General features: G+C 43.8%; 1 protein-coding gene across 3 annotated transcripts in view; it reads right to left on the bottom strand.

Annotated features, from left to right (window-relative positions):
• The window catches only part of LOC133555233 (helicase ARIP4-like), a 176,182-nt gene that overhangs the window by 22,581 nt on the left and 139,148 nt on the right, over nucleotides 1–14,453 (bottom strand). For all 3 annotated transcript variants that reach the window (XM_061904836.1, XM_061904838.1, XM_061904837.1), the window contains 6 exons: nucleotides 13,356–13,494; nucleotides 8,526–8,703; nucleotides 6,119–6,337; nucleotides 2,359–2,477; nucleotides 2,122–2,246; nucleotides 980–1,079 (listed from right to left, as the gene is read on the bottom strand). In XM_061904836.1, the coding sequence (XP_061760820.1) occupies nucleotides 980–1,079; nucleotides 2,122–2,246; nucleotides 2,359–2,477; nucleotides 6,119–6,337; nucleotides 8,526–8,703; nucleotides 13,356–13,494 (880 nt within the window). The remainder of the gene's footprint in view (nucleotides 1–979; nucleotides 1,080–2,121; nucleotides 2,247–2,358; nucleotides 2,478–6,118; nucleotides 6,338–8,525; nucleotides 8,704–13,355; nucleotides 13,495–14,453) is intronic.

Raw genomic sequence — 14,453 nt, 5'->3', positions numbered from 1 at the left:
TGAGCTAACTGGGCAGTGGACATTTGACCTGATTTTTTTATGCCTCCACCAGCTGTAGAAAGTGTGGTCCCCACAAGTCATGATCAAAAAACTTGGTCCCCATTTCTATTGATAACCAGTGTGTGTGTGTGTGTGTGTGTGTGTGTGTGTGTGTGTGTGTGTGTGTTCTGGCAATGCTGACTTAATGGGGACATCATTCTGTTTACACAGTCACCTGACGGTATGGGGACAAAAAAACAGGCCCCCTAAAGAGAAACCTTTAATTTAATTTAATTAGAACTTTTTTTTAATGGTCCTCAGTAGTCAGGTACATATTTGTGTGAATTATGCAAAATGATTAAAGTTTGGTCCCCATGAACCATATTAACTCTTTTTCCCCCCAGGGTCCCCAGTAAGTATGATCAGTACATTACTTCATCAATCCAGAGATTTAAAGACGTGTATGAGCTAACTGGGTAGTGGACATTTTACCTCATTTTTTTTATGCCTCCACCACCTGTAGAAAGGGTGGTCCCCACAAGTCATGATCAAAAAACTTCGTCCCCATTTCTATTGATAACCAGTGTGTGTGTGTGTGTGTGTGTGTGTGTGTTCTGGCAATGCTGACTTAATGGGGACATCATTCTGTTTACACAGTCACCTGACGGTATGGGGACAAAAAAACAGGCCCCCTAAAGAGAAACCTTTAATTTAATTTAATTTAATTTAATTAGAACTTTTTTTTTAATGGTCCTCAGTAGTCAGGTACATATTTGTGTGAATTATGCAAAATGATTAAAGTTTGGTCCCCATGAACAATATTAACTCTTTTTCCCCCCAGGGTCCCCAGTAAGTATGATCAGCACCTCATTTTTTTATGCCTCCACAACCTGTAGAAAGGGTGGTCCCCACAAGTCATGATCAAAAACTTGGTCCCCATTCCAAACCATAACCAGTGTGTGTGTGTGTGTGTGTGTGTGTGTGTGTGTGTGTGTGTTACCGGGTAGATAGCAGGAAGACCAACGCTGAGGTGTTGTTGGGATCATTGAACTGGTTAATTAGTCTTTCTCGCTCGGAGGTGGTGGTACTTCCATCAAGTCCTTGAAAAATAATGACACAGGCAGAGCAGTGAGTTAAACCAAGCTCATATTTTATGACTGCAAATATCAAAGATACTGCATTTTGGTGCCCTCATCCTTTCCTTGTGCTTCTAACCTTGGGACACGCCCACGGCCGCGCACATCCAGGGACACGCCGTGCGCGTCTCGGCCCTGCAGCAGCCACCAGCTGCAATCATTTACCGGCAATCAGCACACCTGCCTGTATGAAGGAGCTGCCTTCATAAGCCTGCTCAACTTGCCATCAGGCGCCGGAGTATAGTCTTCTGTACAGTAAGCCGACACAAGCTTTATGCTCTCTCTCTCTCTCTCTGTCTGTCCTGATTTCTGTGCTTTCCTTGCGTTTAATTGTCGTGTCCTCCCTCACCCCGCAGTTCCCTGTGTGCATCACGCTCCTGAATCTTCCCTGCCTCCCTCGTGCTTCCTGGTTCTCGACTCCTCGCTTGCCCCCGCCCCGGACTACGACGACTCGCTCCTGCCTCTCAACCCCGCTTCCGCCCCTGGACAACCTTGCCTGCCTTGCCCTTGTCGGACAGCACCGCTCCCCTAAACACGCACCTCCAACATTGACGGTAAAACCCTCCAGTTAAAACCCGCACATAGTCTTACACCATACACACTCTTGGATCTTATTCACACTCCATTTCCTTAGTTTATCTTATTATTGTTTTATTATTATATATTTGGTCTGTCTCTCTCCCTCTCTATGTATATCGTTTGACCTTTTTTTCCCACCCCCTGGTGTCCGTTGCCGTCATCTCCCCTCTGCAAACCATAACAGCAGGTCCGGGTAAAAGTGCAGATTTGACCAAAAAGTTAAAGTACCAATGATTGTCCCACACACACTAGGTGTGGCAAAATTATCCTCTGCATTTGACCCATCACCCTTGATCATCCCCCGGGAGGCGAGTGGAGCAGTGGGCAGCAGGGGTGGCCGCGCCCGAGAATCCTTTTCGGTGATTTAACCCCCAATTCCAACCCTTGATGCTGAGTAGTGTTAAAAGCCACACCGATGAACACTTACTGTAATAGTGGACATTTCTGACCCAGTTCCGACTTGGTCTGTCTCTGCTGGAGGTGTTGGGTGACGCAGGGACTGGTCTCTTTGCAAGGAAGTCCTCAATCACGGTCAGAGTGGACAAACTCTGACTGGAAGATACAGAAATGGGAGAACATAGGAATCAAACTAAGAGCCATGACAGGATCAAATGGTCCATCTTTCTGTGGAATAATTGCAGGCTATTCAAAATGTGTCTTTTACCTGAAAACCAGAAGTTTGTCTCCCTTCCTGACGCTCTCCTCTATCAGGTGGAACAGCAGCACCATTTTGGCAGAGTTCTCCAAGATGCCGGGCTTGTAGTCGCACATGATGTCCTTTGCCTGGGAGCACAGGAGAGTCCAAAGTCAGCACCTCCGACGTCTTACTAGTCAGAATTTAGTTCCAAAGGCCAAATCACTTGAGACCAGGGATGAGTACCTTTAACCTACTCAGTGGACTAGTGGTTAGTGCGTCCGCCCTGAGATCGGTAGATCGTGAGTTCAAACCTCGGCTGAGTCATACCAAAGACTATAAAAATGGGAGCCATTAGATCCTTGCTTGGCACTCAGCATCAAGGGTTGGAATTGGGGGTTAAATCACCAACAATGATTCCCGGGCGCGGCCACCGCTGCTGCTCACTGCTCCCCTCAGCCCCCAGGAGGTGATCAATTGTGATGGGTCAAATGTAGAGAATAATTTCACCACACCTGGTGTGTGTGTGAGACAATAATTGCTACTTTAACTTGAACTTTTCACATTTCAATCCACACCGTACCGACTCCCGGTTCCTGGGAATCGATACCGGTACTAATTTGTGTTACTTTTTGTGTGTGTCTTAATGGACGTTCATTATTTGAAGAACAACATGTATCACTGAGCTGTGTTAGTGTATTGTTTTTGGATATTTCTGTGTCTCCTTTGGTAGAGTGGCCGTGCCAGCAACTTGAGGGTTCCAGGTTCGATCCCCGCTTCTGCCCTCCTAGTCACTGCCGTTGTGTCCTTGGGCAAGACACTTTACCCACCTGCTCCCAGTGGCACCCACAAAAAATTGATGGTTTAAATGTAACTTAGATATTGGATTTCACCATGTAAAGCGCTTTGAGTCAGTAGAGAAAAAGCGCTATATAAATATAATTCACTTCACACTTGCAAGTATTGTACTGTATTATGTAGTAGACTTTGCATGTAGTTGCAATTCCAGGACATTAGATGTCAGTAGTGTACAGACTGTGGTGTGTTGCCCTCGCCAGGAAATAGTCTTTGCCGTTAAGTTGAGTGTGCCTGTTATCTGGAGCCTATCTCAGCTGCATTCGGGCGGAAGGCGGCGTACACCCTGGACAAGTCGCCACCTCATCGCAGAGCCAACTCAAGTAGACCCACAACATTCACACTCTTAATAATCCATCCATCAATCCATTTTCTACCGCTTTTCCTTTTCGAGGTCGGGGGAGGTGATGGAGCCTATTTCAGCTAAATTCAGGCGGAAGGCGGCGTACACCCTGGACAAGTCGCCACCATCGTCACAGAGCCAACTCAAAATAGACAGAAAACATTCACACTCATAATAATCCATCCATCAATCCATTTTCTACTGATTGTCCTTTTCAAGGTCGCGGGAAGGGATGCAGCCAATTTCAGCTGCATTCGGGCGGAAGGCGGGTGTACACCCTGGACAAGTCGCCACCTCTAAAGGGCCAACATATAGATGGACAACATTCACACTCATAATAACCCATCCATTTTTTACCGCTTGTCCCTTTTGGGGTTGCGGGGGGGTGCTGGAGCCTACCTCAGCTGCATTCAGGCGGAAGGCGGAGTACACCCTGGACAAGTCGCCACCTCGTCACAGAGCCAACTCAAATAGACAGAAAACATTCACACTCCTAATAATCCATCCATCAATCCATTTTCTACTGATTGTCCTTTTCGAGGTCGCGGGAGGTGATGGAGCCTATTTCAGCTGCATTCGGGCGGAAGGCGGGTGTACACCCTGGACAAGTCGCCACCTCTACAGAGCCAACATATAGATGGGCAACATTCACACTCATAAGAATCCATCCATTTTTTGCCGCTTGTCCCTTTTGGGGTTGCTGGAGCCTACCTCAGCTGCATTCAGGCGGAAAGTGGAGTACACCCTGGACAAGTCGCCACCTCATCGAAGAGCAAACTCAAATAGACAGAAAACATTCACACTCATAATAATCCATCCATCAATCCATTTTCTACTGATTGTCCTTTTCGAGGTCGCGGGAGGTGATGGAGCCTACTTCAGCTGCATTCGGGCGGAAGGCGGGTGTACACCCTGGACAAGTCGCCACCGCCACAGGGCCAACATATAGATGGTCAACATTCACACTAATAATAATCCATCCATTTTTTACCGCTTGTCCCTTTTGGGGTTGCTGGAGCCTACCTCAGCTGCATTCAGGCGGAAGGCGGAGTACACCCTGGACAAGTCGCCACCTCCAGAGGGCCAACATATAGATGGACAACATTCACACTCATAATAATCCGTCCATTTTCTACCGCTTGTCCCTTTTGGGGTTGCGGGGGGTGCTGGAGCCTATTTTAACTGCATTCAGGCGGAAGGCAGTGTACACCCTGGACAAGTTGCAACTTCATCGCAGGGTCAACACAGATAGACAGACAACATTCACACTCATAATAATCCATCCATCTATCCATTTTCTACCGCTTGTCCCTTTTGGGGTCGCGGGGGGTGCTGGAGCCTATTTTAGCTGCATTCAGGCGGAAGGCGGGGTACACCCTGGACAAAGCGCCACTTAATCGCAGGGCCAACACAGATAGACAGACAACATTCACACTCATAATAATCCATCCAACCATCCATTTTCTACCGCTTTTCCCTTTTGGGGTCGCGGGGAGTGCTGGAGACTATTTTAGCTGCATTCGAACGGAAGGCAGAGTACACCCTGGACAAGTTGCCACTTCATCGCAGGATCAACACAGATCGACAGACAACATTCACACTCATAATAATCCATCTGTCCATTTTCTACCGCTTGTCCCTCTTGGGGTCGCGGGGAGTGCTGGAGCCTATTTTAGCTGCATTCAGGCGGAAGACGGGTGTAAACCCTGGACAAGTCGCCACTTCATCGCAGGGCCAACACAGCTAGACAGACAACATTCACACTCATAATAATCCATCCATCCATCCATCCATTTCCTACTGCTTGTCCCTTTCGAGGTCGCGGGGGGTGCCGGAGCCTATCTCAGCTACAATCGGGCGGAAGGCGGGTTACACCCTGGACAAGTCGCCCCCTCATCACAGGGCCAACACAGATAGACAGACAACATTCACACTCATAATAATCCATCCATCCATCCATTTTCTACCGCTTGTCCCTTTTGGGGTTGCGGGGAGTGCTGGAGACTATTTTAGCTGCATTCGGGCGGAAGGCGGAGTACACCCTGGACAAGTTGCCACCTCATCGCAGGGCCAACAGATAGACAGACAACATTCACACTCATAATAATCCATCCATCCATTTTCTACCGCTTATCCCTGTGTGTTTAGTATCTCCTGTCCTTAGTTCCTGTCAGCACTCTTATTTCGGTTCAGCTTCCTGTTTGTCTCCCTGAGTGCTTTGTTTCACCTCAGATGCGGCTGATTGGCCCCTGGCCACACCTGGTGTCAATCAGCCCGCTCCTATTTGTACCTGCTTTGTCTTCCAGTCAGTGCTGGATTACTGTCTTGTCGATGTCACTTCTTGTCGCTCTTGTCATTGCTACCTGTCGTGTCGTGTCGAGTCAAAGCAGCATTACGGTAAGCTATATTTAGTTAGACGTTTTAAGCTTACTGTCTTTTGTTCCCTACTTCCAGTTTGTTTTCTTATTAAAATAAGATTTGACAAAAACTGAGCAAATACCTCAGAGCAACAGGCATACTTTCTTTCCGGGACATTCCGTAAATTGAGTTATTTTTTACCTCTCATATCAGATCATGCAAAGAAAAACTTACCCACTCGTACGTGATGACCTGGTTGGCCCTGTCCTGTAACTGGTTGAGACTCAGTCCACCAATGGGGTTTGGAGTTTCCAGGGGCTTTGGCTTCTGATTGGCTGGAGTGGGACACCTGCTGTGTGCAGCCGAGGTGATGTCGTCAAGGTCCAGGTCCTGGTCACTGGCCAGGTTTTCCTTCTGTATGGCCTCGTACAGCACGTCCGGATGGTTCCAAATCTTAAAAAAAAAAGTGAAGACACTATTTTTTGACATCTATGTGACAGTTAAAAGTGTCCTAGCATGCAAAAGTAACATCTAGTAAAGCTTTGATGCCTTAAAAAAGAGATTCCCAAGTGGTGGTATGCGGGCTCATTGTGGAGTTTCATTGTTGATGATGTTTGTGCATTGTGTATAATATAAAAATATTAAGTGTAATTGTTTAATAAAACCTCTTCCTGCCTGGTGTTTAATGAATACTTAGGCCTGGTACGCTACTGTGTTTTAATGTTGGTCATTATGGTGGTACTTGGAGAGCCTAGTGTTTTCTGAGGTGGTTCTTGGTGAAAGAAGTTTTGTATACTCTAGCCTTTAAATAGACCCCCTTTTAGACCAGTTGATCTGCCGTTTCTTTTCTGCTCTGCCCCCCTCTCCCTTGTGGAAGGGGGGGTCGGAGGCACAGGTCCTGTGCAACGGTTGGGGACATCTCTGCGCTGGTGACCTGTCTCTGCTTGGGATGATCTCCTGCTGGCCCCACTATGGACTGGACTCTCATTATTATGTTAGATCCACTATGGACTGGACTCTCACTATTATGTTGGATCCACTACAGACTGGAATCTCACTATTATGCTAGATCCACAATGGACTGGACTCTCATTATTATGTTAGATCCACTATGGACGAGACTCTCACTATTATGTTAGATCCACTACGGACTGGACTCTCACTATTATGTTAGATCCACTATGGAAGAGACTCTCACTATTATGTTAGATCCACTATGGACGAGACTCTCACTAATATGTTAGATCCACTATGGACTGGACTCTCACTATTATGTTAGATCCACTATGGACTGGACTCTCACTATTATGTTAGATCCACTATGTACTGGACTCTCACTATTATGTTGGATCCACTACGGACTGGACTCTCTCTAATATGCTAGATCCACTATGGACTGGACTCTCACTATTATGTTAGATCCACTATGGACTGGACTCTCATTATTATGTTAGATCCACTATGGACTAGACTCTCACTATTATGTTAGATCCACTATGGACTGGACTCTTACACTATTATGTTAGATCAACTATGGACTGGACTCTCACTGTTATGTTAGATCCACTATGGACTGGACTCTCACTAATATGTTAGATCCACTACGGACTGGACTCTCACTATCATGTTAGATCCACTATGGACTAGACTCTCACTATTATGTTAGATCCACTATGGACTGGACTCTTACACTATTATGTTAGATCAACTATGGACTGGACTCTCACTAATATGTTAGATCCACTACGGACTGGACTCTCACTATTATGTTGGATCCACTACGGACTGGACTCTCACTATTATGTTAGATCCACTATGGACTGGACTGTCACTATTATGTTAGATCCGCTATGGACTGGACTCTCACTACTATGTTAGATCCACTATGGACTGGACTCTCACTATTATGTTAAATCTACTATGTACTGGACTCTCACTATTATGTTGGATCCACTACGGACTGGACTCTCTCTAATATGCTAGATCCACTATGGACTGGACTCTCATCATTTCCCCAAGAGCCATATAATACTAAACACGTGCATTTTTAAGTAAGACCAATATTTCCAGAGTATAATAGGTCTCTTATTCTTTGTAATAACATTGTTATTCTGAAGCTAACTGTGGAGGGGGCGTGGCCTGCGGGCCTGCAGCAAAGTGGGATGTTGCCAGGAACCAACCTCGAAATCAGCGACATAGGCAGCAGCCAGGAGGAGAGACGGGGTTGGGGCTGGAGCCAGAGCGCGAGTGAGGACGAAATAGAAAAAGACAATTGCTGGAAAGCAACTGAGGGACTAATTGAAAAAACAAAACAATATTTTACCATAAAACAGGCTCTCATGTCGGTGCTTGGTGGTCTGAAGAAGCCCCAGGAGGGCAAGTCCAACATTAACCAATAATAAATAAATGACTTCTTACCATTAACGCGACTTCTTGAACATAAAATATTTTTAACACTGTGATTACAAGTGGAATCATTCATTACTTATCATGTTAAGCAATGTCCGCTCAGACTTATCCGAGAGCCAAGATGCAGTCATCAAAAGAGCCACATCTGGCTCTAGAGCCATAGGTTCCCTACCCCTGTACTATACTAGAAACACGTCTTAACGCTTAAATATCCTTTTTCTCGTCTCTTTACCTTGCAGCACACGCAGAAGGCCTTGAGCGGGTTGAGGCTGAGCCAGCCAGAGTTTCCCGCCTCTTTAAAGCGGTTCATGAACTCGGTGTAGAGCGCCCTCTGCAGCGGAGACAGACGCACCAGGATCACGTGCTCCTGCTTGGAGGGCAGCTGGTCCTTCAGCACGTCGTGGCCTCGTCTAGGACGGATGGAGACATCATATATTCATTTGAAAAGATTTAAAAATATAAAAAAATACATTGAGATTCCCTGTCTTTTAAAGGGGAACATTATCAGCAGACCTATGTAAGCATCAATATATACCTTGATGGTGCAGAAAAAAGACCATATATTTTTTAAACCGATTTCCGAACTCTAAATGGGTGAATTTTGGCGAATTAAACGCCTTTCTGTTTATCGGTCTTGTAGCGATGACGTCAGAACGTGACGTCACCGAGGTAACACACCCGCCATTTTAATTTTCACATTACAAACACCGGGTCTCAGCTCTGTTATTTTCCGTTTTTTCGACTATTTTTTGGAACCTTGGAGACATCATGCCTCGTCGGTGTGTTGTCGGAGGGTGTAACAACACTAACAGGGAGGGATTCAAGTTGCACCACTGGCAAGAAATCTGCCGCCAGACCCCCATTGAATGTGCCAGAGTGTCTCCACATTTTACCGGCGATGCTAAGACAGACATGGCACAGAGATGTATGGATAACCTGCAGATGCATTTGCAACCATTAAGTCAACGAAATCACAAAGGTGAGTTTTGTTGATGTTGTTGACTTATGTGCTAATCAGACATATTTGGTCACGGCATGACTGCCAGCTAATCGATGCTAACATGCTATGCTAATTGATGCTAACATGCTATTTACGCTAGCTGTATGTACATTTGAAACTAGATGCCCACATTTAATGCCAAACAAACACTTACCAATCGACGGACTTAAGTTGCTTCATTGTCACAAGATGCGAAATTCCTGATCGTTTGGTCCGCACATTTAACCGGCGATGCTAAGACAGACATGGCACGGAGATGTATGGATAACCTGCAGATGCATTTGCAACGATACGAAATCACAAAGGTGAGTTTTGTTGATGTTGTTGACTTATGTGCTAATCAGACATATTTGGTCACGGCATGACTGCCAGCTAATCGATGCTAACATGCTACGCTAATCGATGCTAACATGCTATTTACGCTAGCTGTATGTACATTTGAAACTAGATGCCCACATTTAATGCGAAACAAACACTTACCAATCGACGGACTTAAGTTGCTTCATTGTCACAAGATGCGAAATTCCTGATCGTTTGGTCCGCACATTTTACCGGCGATGCTAAGACAGACATGGCGCAGAGATGTATGGATAACCTGCAGATGCATTTGCAACGATAAAGTCAACGAAATCACAAAGGTGAGTTTTGTTGATGTTGTTGACTTATGTGCTAATCAGACATATTTGGTCACGGCATGATTGCCAGCTAATCGATGCTAAAATGCTACGCTAGTCGATGCTAACATGCTATTTACCGGCGGTGCTAAAGCAGACATGGCACAGAGATGTATGGATAACCTGCAGATGCATTTGCAACGATTAAGTCAACGAAATCACAAAAGTGAGTTTTGTTGATGTTGTTGACTTACGTGCTAATCAGACATATTTGGTCGCGGCATGACTGCCAGCTAATCGATGCTAAAATGCTATGCTAATCGATGCTAACATGCTATTTACCGGCGGTGCTAAAACAGACATGGCACAGAGATGTATGGATAACCTGCAGATGCATTTGCAACGATACGAAATCACAAAGGTGAGTTTTGTTGATGTTGTTGACTTATGTGCTAATCAGACATATTTGGTCACGGCATTACTGCCAGCTAATCGATGCTAACATGCTACGCTAATCGATGCTAACATGCTATTTACGCTAGCTGTATGTACATTTGAAACTAGATGCCCACATTTAATGCGAAACAAACACTTACCAATCGACGGACTTAAGTTGCTTCATTGTCACAAGATGCGAAATTCCTGATCGTTTGGTCCGCACATTTTACCGGCGATGCTAAGACAGACATGGCACAGAGATGTATGGATAACCTGCAGATGCATTTGCAACGATTAAGTCGACGAAATCACAAAGGTGAGTTTTGTCGATGTTGTTGACTTATGTGCTAATCAGACATATTTGGTCACGGCATGACTGCCAGCTAATCGATGCTAAAATGCTATGCTAATCGATGCTAACATGCTATTTACCGGCGGTGCTAAGACAGACATGGCACAGAGATGTATGGATAACCTGCAGATGCATTTGCAACGATACGAAATCACAAAGGTGAGTTTTGTTGATGTTGTTGACTTATGTGCTAATCAGACATATTTGGTCACGGCATGACTGCCAGCTAATCGATGCTAACATGCTATGCTAATTGATGCTAACATGCTATTTACGCTAGCTGTATGTACATTTGAAACTAGATGCCCACATTTAATGCGAAACAAACACTTACCAATCGACGGACTTAAGTTGCTTCACTGTCACAAGATGCGAAATTCCTGATCGTTTGGTCCGCACATTTTACCGGCGATGCTAAGACAGACATGGCACAGGGATGTATGGATAACCTGCAGATGCATTTGCAACGATAAAGTCAACGAAATCACAAAGGTGAGTTTTGTTGATGTTGTTGACTTATGTGCTAATCAGACATATTTGGTCACGGCATGACTGCCAGCTAATCGATGCTAACATGCTACGCTAATCGATGCTAACATGCTATTTACGCTAGCTGTATGTACACTTGAAACTAGATACCCACATTTAACGCGAAACAAACACTTACCAATCGACGGATTTAAGTTGCTCCAGTGTCACAAGATGCGAAAGTCCTGATCGTTTGGTCCGCACATTTTACCGGCGATGCTAATAACGCAGCCATGCTATGGGCCACTTCATTAGGTACACCCACGCTATGGCCGAATAGCGTCAATAGCTATTCGCTCAATAGCTTCAATTTCTTCTTCAATTTCGTTTTTGCTACCTGCCTCCATACTCCAACCATCTGTTTCAATACATGCGTAATCTGTTGAATCGCTTAAACCGCTGAAATCCGAGTCTGAATCCGAGCTAATGTCGCTATATCTTGCTGTGGTAACCGCCATGTTGTTTGTATTGGCAGCACTGTATGACGTCACAGGGAAATGGATAGTGGTTTCGAAGATAGCGAAAATAAGGCACTTTAAAGTTTTCTTTAGGGATATTTCGAGACTGGTAAAATTTTGAAAAAAAAAATACAACAAGCCACTGGGAACTGATTTTTATTGTTTTTAACCCTTTTGAAATTGTGATAATGTTCCCCTTTAAGGCTACTAGAATTTTAAATGTATATGTTTGTGGTTCTTTTTTTCTTTCTTTTTTTTTTAAACTACTCAGACAGCGTTTGTGGGTCTGATGGACCCATTGCATTTTAGGGCTTTTAATGCTTCACCATTAAACACTTTTATGTTAAAGGCCTACTGAAAGCCACTACTAGCGACCACGCAGTCTGATAGTTTATATATCAATGATGAAATATTAACATCCTTTTTTTTTTCTTTTCTTCTTTGTCATGAAAAAGGGAGTTTTTTGTGGTTGGTGCACTATTTGTAAGTGTATATTGTGTTTTTATGTTGATTTAATAGAAAAAAAAAAAAAAAAAAAGAGACATTTTTATTTTTATTTTTTATAAAAAATTCTTCTGCGGCCCGGTACCAATCGGGCCGCGGCCCGGTGGTTGGGGACCATTGCTCTAAAACCTTTCGTCACGTCCGCTTTTCCTACGTAAAAACAGCGTGCCGGCCTAGTCACATGATATATGTGGCTTTTACACACACACACACACACACACATACACACACACACACACACACACACACACACACACACGCTAATGCAAGGCATACCTGGTCAACAGCCATACAGGTCACACTGAGGGTGGCCGTATAAACAACTTTAAGACTGTTACAAATATGCGCCACACTGTGAACCAACACTAAACGAGAACGACAAGCAAATTTCGGGAGAACATCCGCACTGTAACACAACATAAAAACAACAGAACAAATACACAGAACCCCTTGCAGCACTACCTCTTCCCGGACGCTACAATATAAACATTTATTATTAGCCTGTGGGAAAAGTTTATTTTGATATTTACCTGAGAAGGCTGCAAATGGAAAAGAGGCATTCAATTTGTATTTAAATTTGATTTGATATGCCATTGCTATTTTTAAATTATTAGTATTATTTGAAACTATATTTTGCATGTCACTATAAAGTTATATAAGTCTCGCTTGTTCAATATTCAATGCAAAACTTGTTTGGGTCCCTATTAAAAGGTTCATTTGTTCAACCTTGGCCCGCGGCTTTGTTCAGTTTTACATTTTGTCCCACTCTGTATTTGAGTTTGACACCCCTGGGTTAGAGGCAGGGCTTTTCTCCAGTTTCGAACTTTATCGTCGATGTTCTCTACTAAATCCTTTCAGCAAAAATATGGCAATATCGCGAAATGATGAAGTATGACACATAGAATGGACCTGCTATCCCCGTTTAAATAAGAAAATCTCATTTCAGTAGGTCTTTAAAATACTGAACAGATATTTACTTTATCCCAATAAACATCTGTTTAGTATATTAACATAAAAGTGTTTGATTTTGAGGCATTAATGCGCCATCTACTGGATTAAAACAACAACAACTATTTTTGACATGCAAATATAATTAATATCTTTCTTTTTTTCAGGCTTTGCAGAAAGATGAGTATTTTGGGAAGTGGTGCAGCGTGTGGTTCCTCACCTCTGTACGAAGCCCTCCAGCAGGCTGTGCAGAACATGGCTCCGGTACCTCATCAGCTGGATGTCCTGCGGCGTGCTGTCCACACACTGCCCGTTCAGAATGGGACGCTCGAACATGTTACTGAACTCTTGGCGCGTGCCTGCACAAAAAACAACAAACAGTTAGACAACGAACAGAAAAAAAAAGAAAGCACATTTGACCTAGTTTGGCTGCTTTGGCGCTCCAACAACAATTATACACAAACTACAGTTGTGATCAAATGTATTCAACACCCACACAATTTTGGTGTTTTAGCAAGTTGGACATTTATTCCGTATTTTGTTTATAGTCATATCAAATAAAGATGTGTCAAATAGACAAATGCAACTTGAATTACAATTTAATTTTGTAACATACCAAACCGTGTCATTTTTCTTAATATCTCATTGACAAAATTATTCAACCCCTATGTTAGATCCACTATGGACTGGACTCTCACTATTATGTTAGATCCACTATGGACTGGACTCTCACTATTATGTTAGATCCACTATGGACTGGAGTCTCACTATTATGTTGGATCCACTATGGACTGGACTCTCACTATTATATTAGATCCACTATGGACTGGACTCTCACTATTATGTTAGATCCACTATGGACTGGAATCTCACTATTATGTTAGATCCACTATGGACTGGACTCTCACTATTATGTTAGATCCACTATGGACTGGAGTCTCACTATTATGTTGGATCCACTATGGACTGGACTTTCTCACAATATTTGGTTAGACCCACTATGGAGTGGACTCTCACTAATATGTTAGATCCACTATGGACTGGACTTTCAGTATTTTGTTAGATCCACTATGGACTGGACTTTCACTATTATGTTAGATCCACTATGGACTGGACTCTCACTCTTATGTTGGATCCACAATGGACTGGACTTTCATAATATTATGTTAGATCCACTATGGACTGGACTCTCACTATTATGTTAGATCCACTCTGGACTGGACTTTCACAATATTATGTAAACCCACTATGGACTGGACTCTCACTTTTATGTAGATCCACTATGGACTGGACTCTCACTTTTATGTAGATCCACTAT

The sequence above is a fragment of the Nerophis ophidion genome, linkage group LG06 (genome assembly GCF_033978795.1).
Source record: "Nerophis ophidion isolate RoL-2023_Sa linkage group LG06, RoL_Noph_v1.0, whole genome shotgun sequence".
Classification (NCBI taxonomy): Eukaryota; Metazoa; Chordata; class Actinopteri; order Syngnathiformes; family Syngnathidae; genus Nerophis; species Nerophis ophidion.
Note: the sequence above shows the minus strand (reverse complement) of the source record. Positions and strands in the feature narration are given on the sequence as shown.